At 47.2% G+C, this 26,174-nt stretch overlaps 1 protein-coding gene across 1 annotated transcript in view; it reads right to left on the bottom strand.

Annotated features, from left to right (window-relative positions):
- SPAG7 (sperm associated antigen 7) overlaps positions 1-25,954 on the bottom strand; it is a 54,285-nt gene extending 28,331 nt beyond the window's left edge. Inside the window, exons 1-3 of the mRNA XM_078670978.1 lie at positions 25,815-25,954; positions 5,152-5,219; positions 2,748-2,836 (exon numbers count right to left, since the gene is read on the bottom strand). Of these exons, the coding sequence (XP_078527104.1) occupies positions 2,748-2,836; positions 5,152-5,219; positions 25,815-25,899 (242 nt within the window). The 5' untranslated portion in view covers positions 25,900-25,954. The remainder of the gene's footprint in view (positions 1-2,747; positions 2,837-5,151; positions 5,220-25,814) is intronic.
- Positions 25,955-26,174: the final 220 nt, after the last annotated feature.

Raw genomic sequence — 26,174 nt, 5'->3', positions numbered from 1 at the left:
TGGTCGGAGGTTTGTTTTTATCTGTGTCACTTGAGTGGGATTTACTGCCCGCTCACGTATAGTTCCACTCCTACAGTGCAATGCTTGTGGTAAGCACAATCATCCCATGTGTATGTTGTGCATGCTTGTGGAGAAAGCCTGCATGGTACATGAATGGCGTGAGAGAGTCAAAGGAATGAAAGCATGTGGCATCCATTTTGGAAAGACCTGGCATGGCTTTGTGCATAAGATGGAGGCGAGGTTGTTGTCCCAGGCAATGGAAGGGTTTTGTTAAATGTCCTGAAGCTGGAGGGAAGAGACCTAAACAATGTGGAGAAAGAGGAAACCGGGTTCCTTTAAAAATTCAATTAGGCCTTTTACTGAGCAGGGAGCTGGGGATTAGACTTCCTGAAATGCTGTTTGGTGGATGGAAGGGATGAAGGATAGGACTGCTGAACCTGCTGTGCAAGTTAAGGGGACCCTTAGGTGAGGCTCAGCCTTTTGCCTTTCTCAGATAACACTTTCAGTTGCCTGATAACAGCCAGGTGCAGAAACCTCAAACCTCTCTTTGCCTCCACTGTGGGTGCTGAAAGCTGGCGACAACCCAGACGCAATACTTGTTACTCTATACAAAGGTTATGCCTGGATAGAAGCATGGAATTGACTCTTGAAAGGAGAACCACTCAAAAGCACAGACAGTGGATTCACACCCCGGTCGGCTTTTGCTGGATAGACGTGCACCCCATTACCCTGCCTGCTCTTCCAGTTCAATGTTCTCTACTGCCAAGGAAAGAGAGTGCTCCATAGAGTCCTAAGAGGGATTCAGTGCAACCAGAACTGGTGGTTACCTAACCGACAGCTTCCCAGAGGTGAGGGAATATCAAAGTCCGACACTTTGCTGGAAGAGCGGTATACCGGTCTTAAAGCACCCAGACATCAGCTTGCTAAGACAGGGAAAGAGCCTGCTGACCCCTGCAGGAGGAGTGACGGTCCAACTGGAGCTCGGTGCCCTTGTTACCAGAGGCTGGTGGGACTTCCAGCAGAGGAGGGCTGCTGAGAGCAATCTGCATGCCACAGTGCCTGAAAACCTTTAGCCTCTCTGCAGGAGGTTCCTGTAGGGAACCGTGAAAACTTACCCAGAGATGCCCAAAGCAAGGTCAGGCTGTGATAGGAGTCCAAATAGACTTGTGCGTAGCCATTTTAAATCAGAAGATGATCAGGCCACGTGTGGTCTTATTGCCTAGAAGATCTGACCGTGCATGGCCGCACCACTAGGAGATCTGTCTGTGTATGGTTGCATACCTGGAAGGAGACAGGCCTGTGCGAGGCCGCACCGAACCGGAGAACCTGCCCAAAAAGGGCCCACCTGTTACGCACCACGATTATGCCTTCTAGCTCAACTGCTGCCAGCAACCAACAGACACATGCAAAAACAGGACCACTGAAAATGCGTCCGCAGGAAGAGAATCCGCAGCGGATAAGGAGACCTCACAGCTGTCAGCGAGCACGGCTACTCTCAGGAGTGGGCGCCGGACACTAAGCTGGGCAGCTGCCCGTAAGCACCGTACCATCACTGATGTTAAGAAATGAGCAACTGCCCATATATGGGAACTAAAACTACTGAATTGTGAGAGACTAAGTGTTAATAGCTAAAAGGGGCAGGGGAGCTCAGTTGCCATAATCCCAGGGAGCACCACCTAGACCACAAGGGGGGAGGGGAGGGAGGAGTGGGGCAGTACCAGGGAGAGACAGCAGCTAGAAGTGCAGCCCTGTCCAAGAGTACGCGGGATACTACATTGTCCCTTTCCTAGGTTGTGTGTTGCATTCTATTGTAGTGTAAATTGAAGTCTTTTTCTTTGGCAAAAGAGAAGCACTGAGTTGGACATTTAATTATTGCTCCGAGACTATTGATTCCGGAGCTCGAGCACCCTTACAATAACTCTTGGTGGTAAAACTGGCAAGCAATCATAGGCTTCTCTGAGAGTCAAGTCCTGAAGGGGTTACACTTGGCCACTTGGCCAGGTTTTCTGAACCACAAGGACCCCGGGACATCCAAGGCACAGAACAGCAATCCTCTACGACTGAGCCCCAGCCTGCCCTGTGGACATCGGACATAGCGTGAAAGGAGAGACAGAGAGAAGAAACGTCTTAAAACCCATAGATGGTGTGTGGCAACAGAAAACACTGACCTAAAGCCCCTGTTCAAACTAGATCTATTGATTTCAGTATGAAAAACAAAAGGATTCAAACCTAATGAAGTGTCGTTATTTTTTTAACACGTGTTAGAAATAGGAGTCAAAGCAGACTAAAGACAAACTAAGAACGGAGTGTGGCAAAACTGGTTAAATGAAGTTATTTCAAACTTTCCCAAATCAGATCCAATACAGAGCTTTTCTTTTATCATAATGTTAGGGTTCTCAAACAGGTTTCTGTAAGCTGAAATTAAGCACAGAGTCTAAAGCATCAGACACTTCTTGCCACTCTGCTTCACCCCTGAAGAGCTCGCGTATGACTGCACTCAGCTTGTGACTGACAGACAAACCCAAAATGAGATATGTTCATACTAATACACTACAGTGATGAGAACAGACAGGCGCCATCCAAGCTACAACTGGGCGTCGGTGCCCTGCTTCAGGTGCTGGTGGTTGCAGCAACAACTGCCACTGCCACCATTCTTGAAGAGGGTCTTGCATAACTGCAATGTTAGCATTAGACCATTGCTTCTGGTCCGGATTCGGTATTAGAGCAACAATTTAAACTCAACTCACAAGATGCTCCTCTCCAGTTTGCCCATGGCACAGAATTTCTTCTTAATTTGACCAGTATCTTGAATGAACTCTGTCACTTCTTTCTCCATCTGTCAAAAAAGGACAAAAAAGCAGAGAACAAAATATCACTATGTGCAGAATACTGGACTTTCAGACCTCTTCTCTTTTCCAAACAATGCCTCCTTGCAGTGGATGCACCTATCTGTGCCGAGATTAGATGGCAGGGAACACACTAGAAGAAAAAAAACCTTCTAGAAAGCCATATATGGATGTCCTTCCCCAGAAGAAAGAAAAATTCACCACAAGGTGATGTCCAAGTGTTTCTTACTCAAAATACAAACAGGAACAGTATAATTGACGTCCTTTTTGCACTGCTGCAACAAGTGAACACAAACAATGACACACTCGAGACAGTTGTCATAATTAAGATTATTTTACTCTACATACAGGAGAAAGTCAACAAATTGCAAAGCTCTTTAAAGTCTGCAGATCTCCAGCTCGCAGGGCACCATTAGTTGGGCAGTGTGGATTTTGTGTACTTTATGCCACGTGGCTATTTGGAAATCATTCGAGTAAAACAAACAAAAAACAAACACACACAGCCCAGGCTCTCTCTCCTTGAAGCTTATACCCTACCAAGCGGGCTCCTAAGATCCACTGATAAAGCTCTCCTCACAGTCCCTTCCATCAGAAAATCTCACAGGAGCAGAAGCAGATCCTTCTTTCATCTTGCCCCCTTGTATTGGAATCAGCCTCCCTGACACATTATTATTGTTTGTTAAGCGCAACGAATCATCCCCAGGGGGATCTTTGGAAATTCAATGAGGCCCTCATTAGGTAGGATCTACTAATTACTTATTCTTCCGGAGCACATGGGAAGTGAGAAGAGTGGATCTACTGTTTCTAGGCAGGGCCCTTCCTTTTGTGGTTCTTATTACTACTGCAGGTAGGCTGAATGACAGCCAGGTGCAGGATCTTACACTTCGTTGAGGACATCTTGTGGGTGCTCAGATTAGACACAGCCCGCTGCTTTCGGCCTCGAAAAGCATTACGATACATCAATTCACTAAAAAACAGACTCGTTCTCCTGCTACCCACCCTGAAAATGGAGGCAGATCTCTAGCACAAACATTTATTTTAACACCATTTAGCCACGAGTGAGGGCTGAGTGTGTGCACAGTGGTGTTCTCATGGCCTACAATGACATTGCAACACAACCTAATCAGATTACTACTGTACCTCAGCATATTGCCCACACTATTTCAAAGCTCGATCTTTTCTTTAGGTATTTGTAGGGTGCAGGTATGATTTTTAATCTCCTGTAGCTCATCTATTAATACCGCCAACCAATGCATGATATTTTCATATCCCCCTCGCGCATTAAAGATCACTTCTAATTCATACTAATGTACTCTACCACATAGAAACTAGAGTAATGACATGGAATGGTTCCTGTTCAGCACAAGACTAATCACAAAAGCCAACAATAACTACAAACAACAACAACAACAAAAACCACAGTAACGCCAACCCTTGGTTCCTGCTGTCCAGTGTAAAAGCACAACAGTGCCTCATTGGAGGTAGTAAGTGCTATATAATACAATATATAACCCACACTAAAACGAATACCATCACACTCGGCAGTCAGATAGTCGATTGTACTTCAAACAGGATACTGAATTCCCTTTTACTGCTTGACATTCAAGCTCACATAAGAAAACTGCTACAGGTCATGTGCATCACCCAGTACTATACCAGTCTACAGCAATAAACCACACAACCAACTAAACAGGCACAAAATAACTGAAAAAATCTGCCACATAAAGCTGGCCAAAGGTGGACTGTAATTTACTGAAATACTGCAGGTTCTGACAAGCAACATACTAATGCCCCTTCTTGGCATCTCAGAATGACAATCAGATGTGGATGTTGTTAACAAAGCCCATCAGGCGGCTGATATCTCCACCAATTCTCCCTCTAACCTAAGCCTGCTCAGGACCATAAACTTTACACAAAATATCTCAGAATGTAACAAGCTAAGTGCACTAGGAACATAAGGAATATCATAAGGGACCTGCAGGGCTGCTCAAAGCGGTCAGCTTATAGGAAACTGCGTATCTTTCTCTCGGAGGTCTTCATCCATCACGCTGCTAAGCGATGCATCCCATAACACAAGAATGAACTATGTCCAGTGCATGTGTTTACTCAGTGTGCCCATATCCCCCTGTGTACTTTTTTCTTACTACACGCTTACCACAGCCTGCTGCTGAAAACCACCAATTTGTAATGGGAAAGTATAATTTCCCTACGCTGGCCACGCCCTACCTCCCCCCCAGGTAGTTTAGTGTCTGAGACTGACCCATTCTTTGTCAGAATTAAATTCTCGGACATCCAGTGCACTCACCCGTTTCCGAAACTCCACCTTTTGCCGTTTTTCATGCTCCTGCATTTTTTTCAATTTAGCAGCGTGCTCTAAATGAAAGAAAAAACATTAAGGTCAATTCTAAGAAGATTTAGCTTGAAACCTCAAATTGTAACAATTGGAACTTTCCAATCAGATGGGCAAATGAACATTGCTGGAGCAAAACCTGTACGGTTGTCTCTGGTACTTTTAATGAGGGTATTGTGTGGTTACTTTATTAAGTTCCACAGAAAGAGTGCACCTCCAGTACCCACTTTCGAGTTACACCAACTATTTCAAGAAATCGTCGCCTAAGTCTGGAAGGGAGACTAACTGGGCTGCAAAGAAACTGAAGTCTGCAACACCCAACATCTCGAGCTGTAGGCATAGTTCAAACTCATAGGGTACCTCCTACAGAACGTTGCAAGGGAGTCCCTCACACTCCCTTTTGTCACAGATACTGATAGGCCTGGGTTCAATGGGGGTCCACTGAAGGCTGAACCCCCAAGCAATGCATGGCACAGTTTTACACCCTTGCTCAAGCGTTGTGGATCAGGACCGATGTAGTGTGGCCCCTGCCAAGAGAGGAGACTAGGTCTGTAACCATACTTTTTCAGGGTTTAGGAAATCTCATTGGGCACGGATTGCACAACAAAGAGAGAAGCAAGACCATATTCCTATAAAAAAGCAAGAAGTCCAGGGACTCTGTGTACATAACTATGGTGCACGCTATAGAGAAGGTTCACAGAGCTACTTTCTGATCACCAATGCTGCCGCAGCTTTAAGGCAAACAGCAGGACTCCTTATTTTACCCTGCATGTGCGCAACTGCAATGCACTGTAGGGGAAGCGGAAATCTAAAAAACACCCGCAGCTACACCTCAGGGGTCAACCAACTTCTATTAAAACAGCATAAAAACCAGCCTCTTCAACCTCTCCATGGAAGCCAACAATCAGTCTCTAGACCACGGGCACTCACAAACATTTCCTCAGAGGCAGAAATGCACTGTCTGGGTTATCACCGGGGACCGCATATATGATCGCGGGGGGGGGGGGGGGGGGGGGGGGGGGGGGGGGGAGGGGGGAGGTCATGTGGGTAGGGTGATTTTGGGGTGGGGCTAAGAGGGGCGTGACACAGCCTGGTGGAGACTTTGGTGGATAAATCACACACATTGATGTAAGAATGATAAAGCTCTGTCAATTGAAAGTACATTCAACCCAACATTTTTAAATGACTTTTATTCTGATAAAGTAGCATTCCGATTAGATACTTAATGCGTTCAGATTATTAGGTATCACTGGTAATGGAAAAATGTCAATCAAATTAATATTCACACACAGAAAGTAGCTAAGGTACAAGTAGTTCCTTCATATCACACATGAATAGATTCAGTGAAGACGACATGCAGAGTGTTCACTAGTGTGTAAGAGTTGCAGTGCAAGTCTCCCAATCTAGATGCTGCATAAAAAGTGTTGCTCTGGTTTGAAGGCCTGTTAGTGAATGTCGAACAGCACGTACAAAGGTACAATTAATGCTGGAAAAATCTTTTCCAAGGAACAGAGTTTAAGAACTAATTTTACACTTCTTGTCTGCAATTCATTTCTTGTACTCTGGAACCTTTTCAGAAAGTGCAAGTCTCAGGAGGGGAAGCAGAGGTGCATCAGTCAGTTTGTTTCTTAGAACACCCACTGTAGAAAATGAACACTCTCACACATATGTGGAGGTACACATGCAAAGTATTTTCTGTGCCAAGGTAAAAAGAAGGACATTTTCCAGATGGCACACTTTGCCAGAAATCTTGTGGTTCCTTCTCCAAGAAAGAGGACTCGAGCACCGAGCTGTATTGCATGTCAATCAGTTCCATCTCAGCTTGTGCCCTTTTCAAACCAAGAAGTTCAACAGCTTAAAGACTCCTTGCACCATGGATTTTCTACAAACCTGAAAAGTGGGGTGAGAACTCGAAGCTGAGAAAATCGCCCCTCAGTGTGCCCAGATATTTCCTCCAGATAAGCACACAGATTGAAACCCAACAACATTTCCTGAGCTTTTTCAACCCTCTGGGTTAAAACCTACAACTTAGGAAAGTGTGTGAGATCGCCATTGTCCAGCTGCTCTCGGAACATGTCAGGTTTACTTTCGAAGAAGTATATGGCACTCATCATTGAGGACACAAGTTTATGTCAACCTAAAGGGCCAGAATGGGTTTGTTGAAATATGAGATAATGGAGTATGGTAAGCCATTGAAAGGCATACAATTCTGGGATGGACTGTCCTCGACTGATTACAAAATGTTCAATTTCTGGACGCAAAATAATAAACTTTTCTAGCACTAACTCGGCTCAAGCACCTAACTTGAGTATGCAACAATAGGTTTGTATATTCAGTTTTGGCATCCTTCAGCAATAATTTAAAAAGTCTGGTTGAATGCTTTTGCTCGAATATAATTAACAATTCTTACTACTTGCTTCATAACATCATTTAGTTGTCCTCGTTTAATTTAGGTTAAGATAGAGACCCTCTTCCTGTGGAATGATTTCTTGTTCCAAATACCTCACCCAAACCAATAACTGAGCCACATCACCTTTATCTGTGGACTCATTATCAGCAACGCTAAAGAAAGGGGGCGGCTTGACTGCATTGATGACCTGTGCTAGAACATTGTCACCCATTCCACATGTGCAATCCGACAGTTGTAATGCACGTATTTCCTTCATAATGTTCAATTTATTAGGATAATTGGCAAAAAAAATGTCTGCTGCCGAAAGAAAACATTTCTTAACCAGCTCTGCCTCAGTAAAAAAAAAAAACTGTTTTGCAAGGAGGTAGCATATTTGGAAGGATGTCTCCGTTTCAGCCTCACATTCTTTCATCTGGCACAGAAAGAGCTTCTATTGGGATAGAAGGGCTTGCTTCAGTGATGCAACTTTCGCAGAATGCAGTTTTAAGGACATTGGGAACTTTTCCGTGAAGTGAGAATGTCAGGTTTTATAGTACCGCTCCAGGTTATACCTTTTGAGGACATTAACCTTTTCTTTGCAAAGGAGACAAGTAGCTTTGTCTTTTGGACATTCCACAAATAGATATGCTTCTTCCCACGAAGTCTGGAACACCCCGTGTTCACTCCACATGGGTCTAGGTCTTTTGCAAGGCTTTATTACCGGGCTGTACACCATTTCTGTTAGGTTCCTTATGAACACTGCAGGAAAACAGGATTTTTTTTCACAACCGATGGCACAAACCAGTCTCACGACCGATGGCACAACCCAGTCTTAGATATAGAGCTCTGTACACAACCAACGAGGTGACACTTGAATGCAGCAATTTGGGCGGGACAGGTGTTTGAAAATAATATTGTGTGTTTAAAATAGTAAATGTCCACACTGAGTGTTGACTTCTCCCTGCATGTTTTGACAGGGCCCTATTTGCACATATTTAGATGTATTATTTAGACTTATAACTAGATTAGTGCTTCAGAAATGAAATAACTTTGCACTACAATTCTCATGTACAGCCATCCCTACTTGAGAGCATTAGTGGAATGAAGTACGAAATAACACGAGACCACCCTTTCTTAGTTAATATTTGTACAGTGCACCCATGACCTCAAATCCCTCTCTTTCCTCCCCAGACAGGTGAAAGTGACTAAGCAAAATATCCTGCCACACTCAGTAGTGAACTGAAGTCTAGAGGCCCTGGCAGGCCACAAATGGTAGAGAGGGTCCTGCCCTCTGGCAGCCGTAGGGGGCAGAGCGGGTCCTGCCCCCTGGCAGTCGCCGGAGGCAGAGAGGGTCCTGCCCTCTGGCAGCCGTTGGGGCAGAGAGGGTCCGGCTCCCTGGCAGCCGTTGGGGGCAGAGAGGGTCCGGCCCCCTGGCAGCCGTTGGGGGCAGAGAGGGTCCGGCCCCCTGGCAGCCGTTGGGGGCAGAGAGGGTCCGGCCCCCTGGCAGCCGTTGGGGGCAGAGAGGGTCCTGCCCCCTGGCAGCCGTTGGGGGCAGAGAGGGTCCTGCCCTCTGGCAGCCGTTGGGGGCAGAGAGGGTCCTGCCCTCTGGCAGCCGTTGGGGGCAGAGAGGGTCCTGCCCTCTGGCAGCCGTTGGGGGCAGAGAGGGTCCTGCCCTCTGGCAGCCGTTGGGGGCAGAGAGGGTCCTGCCCTCTGGCAGCCGTTGGGGGCAGAGAGGGTCCGGTCCCCTGGCAGCCGTTGGGGGCAGAGAGGGTCCGGCATCCGTGTCCTTAACCCTTTAGGTGCTGCCGTCGGCCAACGGTCGTCACGGGCACTACCTCCCCAGTGCTGCGTGCGACCGCTGGACGTCCAGTTCAGCACTGGATAATGGACAGCGCAGCACTGGGGAGGTTTGTTTACGAGCTCCTAAGGTGTTAATAGAATTGAAAATTGTTGTCACAAATGTTGGAAAAATTTCAACTGTAATGCTCTTGACCCATAAACTCGTCTCACATTGTGTGATCCAGCACAAATATTTTATTTCACCAAGCTACTCTTTTTTTCTTGATTATCACATATGAGAGCACCTTCTAATATGGGAGTTGAACATGTCTGCTGTCCAAAAACACATTTGATTTAATAGACTTAATGTTTTCTCCACAATCCATAACCGACATATACAGTACACACAACCCCTGACTTGCCTCCTGGTTCTCTATTTGCATCGTCATCAAAAGCAGTGTCAGGAAGGTTTCTCAGTTCATGTTTATAAACGCTCTCTTTTAATAATTATATTTTTAAAACAGGCTGTGGGAGCAAATTGACATTTACAAGACAGCACATTTTCAGCTGAAATGGCCAAATTTCCCACAAAAAAGCATTTTTATTGGTAAAACTATATAAAGTACAATGTGTGTATATCAGGTTTCAGCAAATATGTATCATTTGCGCATCACCAAGTAAAGTGTTCTGTATTGTTTCCATCACACCTCAGAATTACAAGAATTGTGCTTCCTAAGTGTGGATATATTTGAACAGTTCATTTACATGCTATTTACATGTTGTGCGTTACACAATAGGTTACATTAAACAGCCTTTCATTTACCATTCCCTGCACTACAGTACAATTGTAAGACAGCTCACTGAACAGAACGTAAACACCAATCTCTAGGATAAAATAAGCAACAATGTGTAAAAAGTCATAGGCTGACCCTTGGCCTCTGTCAAATGTGAAAATTAAAACAAGATTTGAAGGCATCTCTTTTGCTCATTCACTTTCTGCATTAACAGAACACCCGAGCTCTCACGCCAGAACGGGCCAATAAGCCATAAAATAGCTTGCCCTGATAAAAACAAATAGGAGGAGCTGCATTGGCTGCTGTCCCCCAACAGACATCCGAGACAGCCCTCATTCATTGAGACAGCGCCTCAAAGCTCCCTGTTTCAAGGTAGCAGCGGTGGGTTGGGCAACCACTGTAGGGCGTGAACGGTGCTTGATATCTTTAGCAGGGCAAGTTCCTTGCGGTTTCTAGAATGGGACAGAGGCAGCAATATTTGCATTCTATAACAAGAAAAAAATCTGGCTGCTTTTAAAACAAGTAGACCATCATATTTTTAACTGGAGCTTAAAGTTAATGGATCAACAGCAGTGGCCACACTGGATGCAAAAAATGGCTACCCACCTATCAACTACACCCACCATCTAATCCGAGTTCATAAAGAATGGCATAACCCTGTAGAATCTATCACTATTTGTTAGTGAGTCAAGTGAAACCTACGTAGAAGGGGAAGCTAATGCAAAGGGTGACCAGGTGGCACTATGTCACTGGGGTGTGGAAAATTAGCACGTTTTGGTGAACATTATCTGCGCCATCTTGCCTCTTCCCCTGATGCCACACTTTTGTCGTGCGCGCCCGCCATTTTAAGATGCCCCGATCAGAACAAACCCTTTTGCATGCCGCTGGCCCCTGACATAGCCCTTTGCCTTCGCTAAGCCTGCACGCTGACCACCCCCTGCTTGCACCTGCCTTGAGTCATAAACCCCTCTTCGGCGCTGCTCTGCCCCAGGCCCTCATCCTGTTCCCAGCGCGACACCTCCCTGCTTTCCTTTCATGATCTCCGGCCCTTAGATGCAACCCCCCTTTTTCCCGTGTGCCCGTTTTTTCCTCCCCGTTCCCAAGCCGACACCCAGCTCTGCCGATACCATCCTTGCCCCTCCCCGTACAATAGAAAGCTTCCCCCATCAAAGAATCCCCGGGTTGATCAAAGCCCCCCACCCCATGAGACCCGATCAAACCCCCCACATTCCGTGAATCGGCGGATTATCCAGCTGCGCGATGCTCATCACCTGTTGTGACTAGGGTGGGGACTTCAACTGTAAATGTGTATGGGAACGGGCCCAAAGGGGAGTTCCGGGAATGTCTTTTCCGTATATCAAAGCTTTGTCACATGTATGTAAACTGTAATAAAAACCATAAACACTGTATATAAGGGGCCAGGCCTCAAACGTAAGTTAGAGCACCTCAGAACGATACCTTCTGTCCGTTTCGTTGTGTTCTCCTCCGGAGAGAATAAAAAAAACCTTGTTTCCTGCTTTCCAGTCTCCAGCGCCTGCCTCTTCATTTGATTTAATAACTAGAGGGTCACAGAGGCAATACCGCCGGGCAAATATCGATTGTCCCCGACCCGATTGAACTTTTTACAATTGGCGTCCCAAGCGTGGGGCCCATCAGCGACTCGTGGATCCAGTGGGAGAGGTCCCGACGACAGAGTGAACGACTGCAACGATCGGGAGAGCTCTTGCCCAATAGACCCTCGTCTGGCAGCCGATCATCCGAACTTCACTAGTTCCGAACAGACCTCTCTCGAGTGATCTACGGTCCTGACTGGGAACCATCAGGAGTGCCGTGAGAAATACGAGAAAAAGAGGACGATCGAGCGCTGGATTCGGAAGACAAGAAACTGTCCACATGGTCCGGGTAAGGTCGTGTTGCCACGACAAGTTGCGAAATTTGTTTTGATTGCTTGATTGTTCAAAATACTAGTATTGCTCTGTTTATTTTTATTTGGAGATTCACTGTCTGCAAACGGAGAAACAACAGGCTCCCTCTCCCTTTGCAAGCAGTGGAGGATAGGTAGGGTAGCAGCCGTGCTTGTTCTTTTTCTCCCCCACTCAATAATTGCTTGAAACTGAACTGTTGTTCACAAACTATTGTTTCCTGGAGATTCCCTGTCTGCAAGCAGGGAAGAGACCACCCTTTTTGCAGATAGTGAAAAGGGTAGGTAACGCAGATCTTTGCGGACCTACTCATTCTCCCCATTGTTATTTATTGGTCGTTTGGTTTTATATTTTTTTTTGATCCATGAGGTATTCACTACCTGCAAACAACGTAGAATAGAAATATTCTGTCTAGTCTTTGCACCTAGTGATAAGATAGGCAGTGCTGACTTTTTAGTCCCTCGTTACGAGCCGTCATGTCTGTCTTCTCCCCACTGATAAATAGCCTGTTTAGCCCGGACCGGGTGCTAGAGGTGGACCATATAGCTCCACTAGAAGGCACCCCTAATAAGGACATGTTCATAAACTATGGGTTAGTCACCATAGCTTATAATAAATTATGGCACAGGTATACCGAAGATAGCCAAGACAAACAGTGGCCACTGGCAGGATCCTTTGACCTTGATAAAATAGAAACGTTAGAAATAGCCCTTCGAAATAATAAGACGACGCCAATCATGCTCGACAGTCTCGGTATGTGGCGCAGAGAGGCTACGAAACGACAGAGAAAAGACGAGGATAAACCAAGTAGGGAAATATACCGACAGGACAACCCCAGGACACCGCTACCCACAACTTATCCCCCGACACTATGCAAAGGACGACCAGACTTAGGGTCAGACCAATGCGCTTTTTGTAGGTATGTCGGACACTGGAAAGCCCAATGCCCGACTCTACTGAGCGTGAGTAAAGGCAAAGGGCCGACAAGAACGACAGTACGAGAAAAGGCGCGAGACAGAGAAGAACCCGACTTACATAGACAGACCAGACAGAACCACCACGTTTGATTATGCCCGATGGCACAGATTTCGCCAGGAAAATCTCAGCGGCATGCTCAAGTTCTCCTAGGTCGGGCAATGTCAAGACGGGAACCCAGCCTCGTTTAAAATTCACAGACGGAAAGAGATAATTATGACCAATAACTGTTTTTATATTTGTCTTGGGTCTTTGTATGTCGTACTTGTACTGTCCCCCGTCTGAGTTCGTGTGTATGTAATGTACAAATCTGCGTCATCCCTCTACATGTGTTTCCGTGTTACTCGACCCCTGTTAGCAGAAACTTAGCATAAAAGCAACCTGGAAAGAAAGAAATGATAAAACAAAATCCGTAGACCATTAATAAACTTGAACTTTTAATTTAACACAACAAACAAGGAATAATAACGATAAACTGTAGAAAATGAAAGTCAAACAGAACATTCGCCCCCCCCCATTTTGGAACCTTCCAAAGTAGGGCAGGGTTACGGCTACGCCCAACCAACGGCAACCCATATAAGGCGAGCCCCGCCGCCAACTCTTGGTCAGGAAATCTTAACGTATGGGGGAGCCGGAGGAGAGGCAGGAGCCCGCAGCCTGGGCATTTGCAGGTAGTCCCGCCACATGTCTCCTTGGCCGGCCGCAACGGGCCTGGAAAGACTAAGGTAGTCCCGCCACATGTCAAGAGGAGAACGAGGCACCTCTTCCTTTTCTCTTCCGTCACAGCCGCAGCAGTCCTGGACGGCGGGATGTCCTGCACGTACCTCCACAACAATTTGTCCAAGTTGGGCTGGGAGGGAGAGGCGACGCGGACGAGCCTCTCCCACCTCCACCGGTAGGAGGTTTCCCAGCCCCCAGCCCGACGCCGAACATCCCCAGTCAGGCGATGGTGCCCATACTTCCACAGCACCGGACACACCATGGTGGCACCCCAGTACTTGCGCAGCACCGAACGTACAATGGTGGCACCCCAGTATTTGCGCAGCACCGAACGTACAATGGTGGCACTTGGGGAACACCGGATGTGGAGAGGCCTTCATGCGGGGCGATGATAAGGAGCGGCATGGAGTGCACCGGGAGAAGGAGACGATGTGAACGAGTCTCCCTCGCCCCCCCAGGTGGGGGCATCACAGCTGCACCCCAGCTGAACGTCCCGCTCTCACAAAACAGGGACCTCTTCCTTTCACTCCGAAGGGTCTCTTCCATTCTTGCAAACTCGACGAGAGTGGCCCCTGTAGGGCCTCAAAATGGCGTCTGGATCCGCTGGAAGGCGGGCCCCGGCCACTAGAGTAACTTTGGCCAGCCGTATAACTCGAACATTTGTCCCATGGAGCACGAGCCCCCATCTCCGACAGCATCTCCGCAGCCTTGAAGATCATACAAAGGTCCCCGGCGGAACCTTCGGCCTTTGCAGGTTTCCGGTAAGGGACGGCTGCCTTGATCGCCAACGAAACAAACATGACATTGCCACACCTTCTGTTAGCGTGAATTCTAGAACTGCCGAAAAGGACTCTGGTCCAAACTGCCAGTAATGGAAACATTTCCCCCTGATGCTGCTTCCGGACTGAGCCGGCCCCGCCCAAAATGGCGCTGGTATCAATCGGAACTTACGAACACCTCGTGGTGTTCCTTCGCACTAATATAAACTTGATGTTCTGAGATTTTATATGATCCTTTGTACACTTGGCTAGAAAAGACGAAGAGAACTCACTCGACGAATAGTGCGAAAAGATCCCCGTTACAAATGTTGATTACGAATGTACAATGTATTATATTTTTATAACTGATGTAAACCCCATTTACGACGCACACGTACGGTATGCATATAGGAAATCTGATTACAACTATTATGATTATGCTTCTAAATTATGAAATTAAAATGCCCTCGAACCCCCAGCCAATTAATAGACGTTTTAGTTTCTTGCAAATGAATGAGTAAAACTTTCCGATGTTTTTATTGTTGCAAACGACACCCCCCACTGTACGCACTTTAGCCATTGCCACGACCGACCAAATACGACCGCACCCTCATAATCCATATGCTGAAATGATTTTGCAAAATAAAGTCTTTGAAACTATGGACGGGTATTGCATGCTTTATTTTAAAACAATATGGGATGGGTGGGAAAGTTCTTTTCTGTGCACCCTACTCTGCTCTCTCTTTAAGGTTAAAAGAAGATGGTTGCCCAGCCCTGGAGGACGGATCGGATCGACAACACGACACCCCGCCTTCAAAAGTACGCGACTGACTCATGAACTCTCGCGTAGAGGAAGACCTTGACTTCCAAGGATGGGTAAAACGAATGGTGTAAATGAGGGAATGTAAAAGGAGGGTGAAATGAAATAATGTAAATGTTATAAAGTACAACGTTCCAAAGTAGCAGGGACCCAAGAACCGAAGAACTTTAGAACGCCACGGCGTTGAAAGAGGTTTAAGGATCCCGATAGTGAGATATATCCTTTGACTAGATACCTCGCACTAGGCACCTCTGGTTTCCTTTTTATGTTTCCCCGCACACGCCCTACATGAACACACTACCCCCCCTCGACTCCGGAAACCATATCCCCGGGGACCCTGCCCCAAGGAGGAAAGACGAGTAAGAGGTAAGTAAAGGACTTATGAATCCATGTATTTGAATGCGCGCGAATGCTGTCTCCCCCACCCCCCCCCTTTTTTCCTCCCTCTGCAGGTTACATCAGAGATTACAGCCAAGGTGTGGCGAAGATCTGAGACCTTGCCATGTCTAAATACACGAAACGGACTAGCGCCGCAGGGTGGTGTCTAAGCACGCCTGCAAACTACTCACGTATCGAGCAGACCCGGAAAATTAGCACAACTTGATAGAAAGTGATCACCCTTAAACCAGACCGGACGAATGAACCCATGTCACGTATGATGCGAAACTGTGAGGGAATGTGTGTGTGTGTGACTGAGGCGTTGACCCAACTGGTCAAAGGACCGAGAATGCGAGAAAGTGCGACAAAATGGTACCTCCTTTTTTCCTTCTTTCCTTTTCTCAAAGCACGTCCCCTCTACCCTGTCTAATGCTCAAACTGCATGATTACAAGATTCTAACGCGGACTCGTGAATACCCTTTACTGTGTAATGCACTAAATAGCCTTTCTTGAATACACTGCCACCCTCTCTGTTGCACGTGTACTATTTAGCCTGCCGTTGCACTCTCTCTCTCTCTCTCTCTCTCTCTCTCTCTCTATTTTTGCACTACCACTCTTCCGAGTGGTTAGCCCCGAAATTGGCCGATTGCCACCCCTAGCACACCACCTAATTGGCTTCAAATACCGTCAGTATTTGCACAAAAACTTGTCTTTAATACAATCACCCTGAGGCCGCGTCATTACCTCTCCTTTTCCGCTAGAAGTCAATGAACCCAGGTGGGGCCGTAAGGGAAAGGACAGGTAAGACGACAGAGGTTCCCTAATCTGACCCGAAATAAGGGAACTACATGTCAAACGGCTCCTATAGTATAAAACAAGGACCTCAGAATACGCGACCCGCCCCTCCCCGAATTGTCGCAATACCCAAACCAGAAAAAAAAACGATCACCCCCGTTACCTCCCCTGTCTATGTCCCTGGTTGTTTCCCATAAAACCCCTGTCCTTCCTAGTTAAGTAACCGGGCTGTAAAAGGTTACGTAGGACCCAGAATGATGTTTTACAAGGTTAACAGACTAGACCAAGGTAAAGAAATCATCAAAATGAACCCCGCAGTAGTTGAAAAGCAGGATGCACCGATAGAAAGGAAATGTTTAGCCATGTTCGTCTCTCAGCAAAATACCTGTGTAGTACCATGTTGACGACTCACTGTACCCTTTTGTAAATGTAAAACTCTAGAGAACGGCATATCTTTGCCAGATTTGTCTCCCGAAGGTGGGTTACCATCAGATGAACTGTCATGCCTGTAATAAATAATTATGAAGGAAAGTCATAGTAAATCCAACAGGTCCGCCACCGGTCATTCATATGCCAGTTGTGAACATTAAATATAACGGACATTTTCATTCTTTGCCTGGAGCTGGGAGAGAAATAGACTTTTGATTATCTTCATCTGCAAATTTTCTAAAGACTGTCTTTTCAAACTTGTTTAAGGGTACTGCTGTTGGAGGAGAGAAGGACCGGATGTGGGAGCACGAGGCCTGACTGCAGACTAAGGAACACCTGCGACATTAGCCAAGGCGAGACCACGACAGAAAAGAGCTGCAGGACGAGGCACTGTTTTCGACAGCGTGAAAAGAAAGGGTCGACCTGATGCCCCTGCTCGACGTCCAGTGCCTGTCGACAAGTCCCCGCTCTCTGAATTCCGTCACACGCCCGCCTATTTGAAGTCTCTCGTCCCCCTAGTTTGTTCCCAATTTGGCCTTGCTCCATCCCCCTTTTTTTCCTCTGACCTACCCTATGGACTGTTTTGAACACTCTTCTTCCATCGGAACTTTCTGACAATCACCTCAAAGGACACAGGGCGAAAAGGACCTTACCGACCAGAAACGCGAGGAAAGGGTCGTGCCCTGCAACGCAGAACTTAGAACAGAGCTGGACTCGTAGCTCCACCGCCGGTGCTCAACAGCGCCAACGAAAGACCACAAAGAACAATGAGAACTCGTAAAACTTCGAACATTTGACATCCACAATCACCGTTTTTGCTATGCCTCATTTCTCTCCCAGCCGCCATTGTATTGATCCTGCTCCAATCCGAATCTGAAATATGTAATAACCTGCCAGTTCACGTTATGATATGTACTTGCTGCTCGCTACAGAACCGTTTTTGTATTGCATTCCTATGACTTTCCTGCTGAACAAGTTTATCAAAGTTTATCAAATAGGCCCACCTCCTAAAAACTAGAAATCTCAAAATGTATTGTTTACAATTTTTCATCTAGGGTTCCTACCGTTTCCCTTCTCATGCCCACCACAATAGACCCGAGTAGAAAATGAACCAGCAAGATGTCTTGAATATGTTAAAGGGAGGACTGTGGAAAATTAGCACGTTTTGGTGAACATTATCTGCGCCATCTTGCCTCTTCCCCTGATGCCACACTTTTGTCGTGCGCGCCCGCCATTTTAAGATGCCCCGATCAGAACAAACCCTTTTGCATGCCGCTGGCCCCTGACATAGCCCTTTGCCTTCGCTAAGCCTGCACGCTGACCACCCCCTGCTTGCACCTGCATTGAGTCATAAACCCCTCTTCGGCGCTGCTCTGCCCCAGGCCCTCATCCTGTTCCCAGCGCGACACCTCCCTGCTTTCCTTTCATGATCTCCGGCCCTTAGATGCAACCCCCCTTTTTCCCGTGTGCCCGTTTTTTCCTCCCCGTTCCCAAGCCGACACCCAGCTCTGCCGATACCATCCTTGCCCCTCCCCGTACAATAGAAAGCTTCCCCCATCAAAGAATCCCCGGGTTGATCAAAGCCCCCCACCCCATGAGACCCGATCAAACCCCCCACATTCCGTGAATCGGCGGATTATCCAGCTGCGCGATGCTCATCACCTGTTGTGACTAGGGTGGGGACTTCAACTGTAAATGTGTATGGGAACGGGCCCAAAGGGGAGTTCCGGGAATGTCTTTTCCGTATATCAAAGCTTTGTCACATGTATGTAAACTGTAATAAAAACCATAAACACTGTATATAAGGGGCCAGGCCTCAAACGTAAGTTAGAGCACCTCAGAACGATACCTTCTGTCCGTTTCGTTGTGTTCTCCTCCGGAGAGAATAAAAAAAACCTTGTTTCCTGCTTTCCAGTCTCCAGCGCCTGCCTCTTCATTTGATTTAATAACTAGAGGGTCACAGAGGCAATACCGCCGGGCAAATATCGATTGTCCCCGACCCGATTGAACTTTTTACAGGGGCATCACTTTCCATTCCTGGACTTTGATTTTACACATCATCAAGTGTGCTGGTCCAAAAGGCTAATTTAAAATGAATTAAGAACTACAATGCCCAGAATGCACCAATATGTAAAAACAAAGTCCAGGAATTCAGATGTGGACACCTCGTGACCTGGAGCTGCCTGGTCACCTTAGTGATGCAGCTGGAACTTTGCTAGTATTATTTAATTTGGACATCATTGGTGGGAGGTAAATATGGTGGGGCCTGGTGCTGGCTCCACAGCGATGGGTGAATACCACCTAGCAAAGAGACAGTCGGTCAGGACACCTTCACCGTACCAATCCTGGGCCTACATGCTGGAAAACAAAAACAAATTGCAACTCCTAGTGACCACAGCGTTTCCTCCTGAACCAAGCAAAAGTAAATGCAAGGTTTGTGAAAGGTGTCTGTAGTTTAACTTATGTATAGGGTTGGCATCTTTCCCAAAGAAAAATACTATTCATTTGTTCACGTTTTAAGTTTCCTTAAAATTTTGGACACAATATGTAAATAACCAATTTTGAAAAACTTTATTTTTTCATTTTAGATTGCTCTATGTCTGCTTTAATCATCAGTCAGGGGTCACAAAGGTAGCTCCTGGCCACATTTTAAAGTGTTTTATTCGTATAATTCCTATTTTAAACAGGTAGTTAATAATAAGAGGAAAAAAACATTCCAGCTTTAGGTTATTTACAGTTGTTGCACCTTCAGAGAGATTCAAATACTGGTCATCCAGGTAAAAAAAAAAAAAAGTAGGTATCAACCCTTGTTATGTATCTCAACTGCTCTTATGTAGAGGGCTCGGTCAGCCATGTGGCTCTTGTTCATGCCTTATAAAAAGGGTAGACACATTACTACTGGAAAGCACTTTACACTCAGGGCTTAATAGTGTCGCTTTGGAAAACTGCAACTTGCCCCTTGGACTGCCCCCCCCAGTAAAAGGTTAAAGGTCATGCCAGCAGTAAAAGGTTACCCAGCTGAGCTGAAGGCAGCTGATACCCTGGGCCATGGTACAAGGGCAGAGGCAACAGAGAGCAGTGAGTGTAGGGCACAGCGCTTGTAGGTATGTATGTATTGTACACTTATATAGCGCAAGCTGTCACCCAAAGGGTATCCTGGCGCTTTGACTCCACTAAACCAAGTACGCAGTCACCACATTATACTGTTCTAGGAAAAAGGTAGGTCTTCAAACCTTTTTTAAACGATTGAAAGTCCCTCAAACTCCGCAGAGAAAGGGGGAGGGAGTTCCGGAGTTTAGCGGCTGAGTATCTAAAGGAACGGCCACCCATTCGCAATCTCCGAACTCTCGGGACCACCGCCAAACATGCCGAGGAAGAGCGTAGCAGTCTTGCTGAGCGGTACCACGAAAAAAGTTTCTGCAGCAAGACGGGTCCTTGGTCATGCAGTGCCTTAAAGGCCAGGCAAGAAGCTTTAAAACAGATTCGTTGTTGAACAGGTAGCCAATGAAGGTCTTTTAGCGCCAGGGAAGAAGAAGCAGCAGCGCGTGGCCTAGATAGAGCAAGCATCGCTGCCATGTTTTGAATGCGCTGCAGCCTACTAATCAGAGTGCTAGGTGCGCCCAAGAGTAAAGCGTTACAATAATTAATCCTAGTTAGGATAATACCACGCACCACCTCTGGCCTATGATATGATAGCCCATTTATACCGCGCAACAATCGCTCCAGGGAGCATCTCGGCGCCAATAAGAGGTCAACCTGATGTCAAAGTTGCCATTACTGCTTGAATTGATCGGGGCCGGACTCACACTAGTGCTCTGGCAGCTATGTCTGGAAGGTTGTAAATCCAGGTTTTTAGTTGTTTACGGAATTCTGATTCCTTGGCCAGTGCTCTGAGAGGTGGGGGAAGGGCGTTCCAGGCTTTTGCGCCTAGTACCGCCAAGGATTTGCCCCCACGGGATTTAAGTCTAATCCCTGGGACGATCAATAGGTTGGCGTTTGAGGAGCGCAGTGCTCGGGTCGGACAGTATCTAACAAAGTTTTTCCTTAGGTATAAAGGGCCAAGGTCATGGACAGCTCGAAAAGTAATTATCAATAGTTTGTACAGGACCCTCTTTGTTATGGGCAGCCAGTGTAGAGCATTGAGTGCTTTGGATGCTGAGGATTTTCTCGGCCATTTTAGGACCAGCCTTGCTGCCGCATGCTGGACCATCTGAAGTTTGTGAGTAACCGCCTTATTGGTTCCAGCATACAGGCTGTTGCAGTAATCTATGCGTGAAGTAACTAATGCAACAGTGACGGTTTTCCTCGCTACAAAGGGCAGTAAGTCAAAGAATTTCCTGAGACTATCACCCCAAAACAGGTGCCTGCCACTTTTGACGCCTGCTTTTTAAAAGATAAGTCGGAGTCAAAGTGTACCCCAAAATTACGAGCTGAGGAGGTGGTGTGAGGCGGTATTTCTGCCTTTTCAGGCCACCATAATCTGGGAATAAATTCATTCTTTGGGCCTATAGGCATGATCTCAGTTTTGCCTGTATTACATTTAAGGTGGTTTCTCCGCATCCAGTCAAAGGTGGCCGTAAGGCAACATTTGAGTTTTTCCTCCCAAATCTGGTTGTCTTTATCCATTACCAGGATAAGTTGGGTATCGTCGGCATATGCTATTACATTTATGCCAAAGGACGATACCAACTTTATCAGAGGCGCGGTGTAAACATTAAATAAGGTCGGGCTCAAGCTAGAACCCTGAGGTACTCCCGTCGAAAGCGATTTCTCGCTGGAACGGAAGTCCCCCAAGGTCACCACTTGTCTCCTGTCACTAAGGAAGTTTCTTATCCACTCCAGGGCTATGCCTGAGATGCCAGATGTTATTAGCCGGTCTATTAAGATGACATGTGAGACCGTGTCGAAGGCCGCCGACAGGTCTAAAAGTATCAGGACGGCCTTCTTTCCTTGGTCTAGGGCAGATCGGATAGACTCAGTAGTGAACAGGAGAGCTGATTCCGTGGAATGTTGAGTCCTAAAACCTGCTTGGTTGGGGTGCCAAGCTTCACTGTTTTCCATGAAGCCGGTAAGCTGTTTATTAACTATCGACTCTGTAATTTTACACAGTGCCAGGAGGAGTGAGATGGGACGTAAATTTGATAATGTGGTTGGGTCAGGGAGCTGTTTTTTTTGCAGAGGTTTCACTGCTGCCAATTTCCACTCTGAGGGTACATTGGCAGTAGCCAGTGAATTATTGACGATGTCATTTATGTCTGGATTGACAGTTTCGGCAATGAGATGTAAAAGTCTAATGGGGCACGGGTCAAAAGGTGATCCCGATTTAGTTGCTAGGATGGCTTGCTTAGTCTCCTCCAGACTGATTGTAGTAAAGACTGTGAGCTGGGCTCTATCCTGCCGTATGTTGTCATCCTCCTTCATTGAATCCTGAGTGGGGACCTCAAATTCTTTCGTCAGACCCTGGACCTTTCCTTCAAAGAAGTCTGCGATAGAGTCACAGAGTATTTGTGAGGGCGGAATGTCCTGCATTAAACATTTAGGTTTATTAAAATCTTTCACAATTTTTAAAATCACTTTATGTTTATTGTTAGCTGTTTCGATCTAGCCTGCACTGGAAGAATTTTACGCAAAGTGCGTAATAACAACATACAAGTGGAAATGGTCTTGTTAACAAAGCCATCCATCTGCAGATTGGGACTGAACATGACTCCCAGATTACGAGCTGAATCCGCCGCCACCACTGTGCCCATAGAGGACGATGGCCAAAAATCAGCCGGTAGGGGGCGCGGGGTACGATCAGATGAACAATTCAATACCTCGGTCTTTGAGCCATTAAACTGGAGAGAATTGGTTCTCAACCAGTCAGCCGTAGCAGCCATGCATTGTTGAAAAGTCTCCTTAGACACGGCGTCTTCTCCTTCAAGGGAGAAGATAAGCTGAGTGTTGTCAGCATAATTGATCACTGAGATGCCGAAGGACTTAATTAGGCTAATCAAAAAGCGGAGGTACAAACTAAATAAAATAGGGCTAATCGCTGACCCTTGGGGTACACCTTGCCCTACTCTTTTGATCCCTGATCTAAAAGGAGGCAAAGCCACCACCTGGTGTCTATTCTGGAGATATGAAGTTAGCCAGTCCAGTGCCAATCCCGCTACCCCAATCTCCTCCAGCCGACTGATAAGGATGGAGTGGCTGACCGTGTCAAATGCGGCCGACATGTCGAGCAGCACTAAAAAGGCTGCTCGACCAATGTCGACCAGCGATCGAAGATCATCCAACACGACCGCCAGCGCCGACTCCGTACCATGCGCTGGCCGGAAGCCGAACTGGGTCACATCCAAACAGATGTTCCTTTCCAGAAAGCTGGACAGAGACTGGGTCACGAGTTTTTCCATGATCTTAACCAAGAAGGGAAGCAACGAAATTGGCCGATAATTCACCGGGCAGGTGGGATCGAGTGTGGGTTTCTTCAGAGGAGGAGAGACCACAGCCAACTTCCAGCACTCTGGCACCGTAGCAGTGCTAAAGGACTGGAAGCAGATGGAATAAAGGGGGCAGAAAAGCTCCTCCTGAAAAAGCTTCCAAAATTTATGAGGTAGCGGGTCAAGAGGAGAGCCCGAGGACACACCATTTGCAAGGGAACAGAAATCCTCAAACGGAAGAAGGGTAAAACTTTCCAACCTTGGATGACCTGAGATAAATGAAGGTACATGGGCAGCAATTGGCTGGGGACATGAGCAACCCGAACTAGCGAGTCCACTCAGAATGGTGGTAGGTACATTAGGGATACTGAGAGTAGGGCACAGTGCTTGTAGGTATGGTTAGGGATACTGAATGTAGGGCACAGTGCTTGTAGGTATGGTTAGGGATACTGAGTGTAGGGCGCAGTGCTTGTAGGTATGGTTAGGGATACTGAGTGTAGGGCGCAGTGCTTGTAGGTATGGTTAGGGATACTGAGTGTAGGGCGCAGTGCTTGTAGGTATGGTTAGGGATACTGAGTGTAGGGCACAGCGCTTGTAGGTATGGTTAGGGATACTGAATGTAGGGCACAGTGCTTGTAGGTATGGTTAGGGATACTGAATGTAGGGCACAGCGCTTGTAGGTATGGTTAGGGATACTGAACGTAGGGCACAGTGCTTGTAGGTATGGTTAGGGATACTGAACGTAGGGCACAGTGCTTGTAGGTATGTTTAGGGATACTGAATGTAGGGCACAGTGCTTGTAGGTATGGTTAGGGATACTGAGTGTAGGGCGCAGTGCTTGTAGGTATGGTTAGGGATACTGAGTGTAGGGCGCAGTGCTTGTAGGTATGGTTAGGGATACTGAGTGTAGGGCGCAGTGCTTGTAGGTATGGTTAGGGATACTGAGTGTAGGGCACAGTGCTTGTAGGTATGGTTAGGGATACTGAGTGTAGGGCGCAGTGCTTGTAGGTATGGTTAGGGATACTGAGTGTAGGGCACAGTGCTTGTAGGTATGGTTAGGGATACTGAGTGTAGGGCACAGTGCTTGTAGGTATGGTTAGGGATACTGAGTGTAGGGCACAGCGCTTGTAGGTATGGTTAGGGATACTGAACGTAGGGCACAGTGCTTGTAGGTATGGTTAGGGATACTGAACGTAGGGCACAGTGCTTGTAGGTATGGTTAGGGATACTGAGTGTAGGGCACAGTGCTTGTAGGTATGGTTAGGGATACTGAGTGTAGGGCGCAGTGCTTGTAGGTATGGTTAGGGATACTGAGTGTAGGGCGCAGTGCTTGTAGGTATGGTTAGGGATACTGAGTGTAGGGCGCAGTGCTTGTAGGTATGGTTAGGGATACTGAGTGTAGGGCACAGTGCTTGTAGGTATGGTTAGGGATACTGAGTGTAGGGCGCAGTGCTTGTAGGTATGGTTAGGGATACTGAGTGTAGGGCACAGTGCTTGTAGGTATGGTTAGGGATACTGAGTGTAGGGCACAGTGCTTGTAGGTATGGTCAGGGATACTGAGTGTAGGGCACAGTGCTTGCAGGTATGGTTAGGGATGCTGAGTGTAGGGCGCAGCGCTTGCAGGTATGGTTAGGGATACTGAGTGTAGGGCGCAGTGCTTGTAGGTATGGTTAGGGATACTGAGTGTAGGGCGCAGTGCTTGTAGGTATGGTCAGGGATACTGAGTGTAGGGCGCAGTGCTTGTAGGTATGGTTAGGGATACTGAACGTAGGGCACAGTGCTTGTAGGTATGGTTAGGGATACAGAATGTAGGGCACTGTGCTCCTGGGTATGCTAAAGGGCACACAGGCTCCACGAGTAAGGAAAGGAATATTGTGTTATGGGTCACTGTAAGTTGGGCATTGCCTAAACTAACTGCAGCCTCAATTCAAGTGGTGAGGTCTGAGTTTGTGGAACCAGGAGGGCGACCAGGTGGGGAGAGCCTCCACAATAAGCGTTTAAAATGGAAGAAATAAAGCATGGCTGGTAAGCAGCAAAAGCCCCCCTGTGTCCAGGGGAAGGACCTCCACCTATGACTCCCTTTAAAGTTCAACACTACTTAGAGCCACTACCACTTTAAGGAAGGCCGGTGAGTGACACCTCAGGCAGCCAATCGGTGAGTAGCTATGAGGTCACGTGTCGGCCTACGCCCGCCCTTCTCCAGGCAACTGGCGTGAACATACGAACATCGACGTGCTCCACGTTCGGGAAGCGTGCACGAGCCCCCAATCAAAGGTTCAGCTACAGAACCGTTGGGACAGACCGGGATGATGGACGCGCAGGTGGACCAATAGGAAGAGGCGAACAGTTAGACGCCTAAAGACACGGTTTAGAACAGCGCTGAAAGGAGGCTCGACCGGAGGGCCCTGGGAGCGCGCAGCCACCACCGGAGACTCACCGCGGGCCTTCCGCCGGCTCTCCTGGTCCCCCACGGTGGGCGGCCGCTCCATGGAGCTCAGGATGGATCCGAGGAGGTCCGCCATCTTGGGGCCGAGTGACGACGGCGCGGCGGAGGCGTGGCTTAAGGGGCGCTGGGGCTGCTCTTAAAGGCGCGCGGATAAATGTCGGCGGATAGGAAATGCTTCAGCCTTAAAGGGACAGTCTCATCTCGCTTTTTGTCGGCGGTCAATAATCCAAATGGCCTGGTTTAAAGGGACAAGATAGTTCACAAATATTATTAGGGTTCCCGGTTTTATGGTATTTATGCTTTTTGTCATTTCAGTCTATATTTATCCATATTTATTTTTTGTCAACTTTA

This window comes from Lissotriton helveticus, chromosome 12, assembly GCF_964261635.1.
Source record: "Lissotriton helveticus chromosome 12, aLisHel1.1, whole genome shotgun sequence".
Classification (NCBI taxonomy): Eukaryota; Metazoa; Chordata; class Amphibia; order Caudata; family Salamandridae; genus Lissotriton; species Lissotriton helveticus.
The sequence above is the reverse complement of the archived record's forward strand: the minus strand, read 5'-3'. Positions and strand labels throughout refer to the sequence as shown.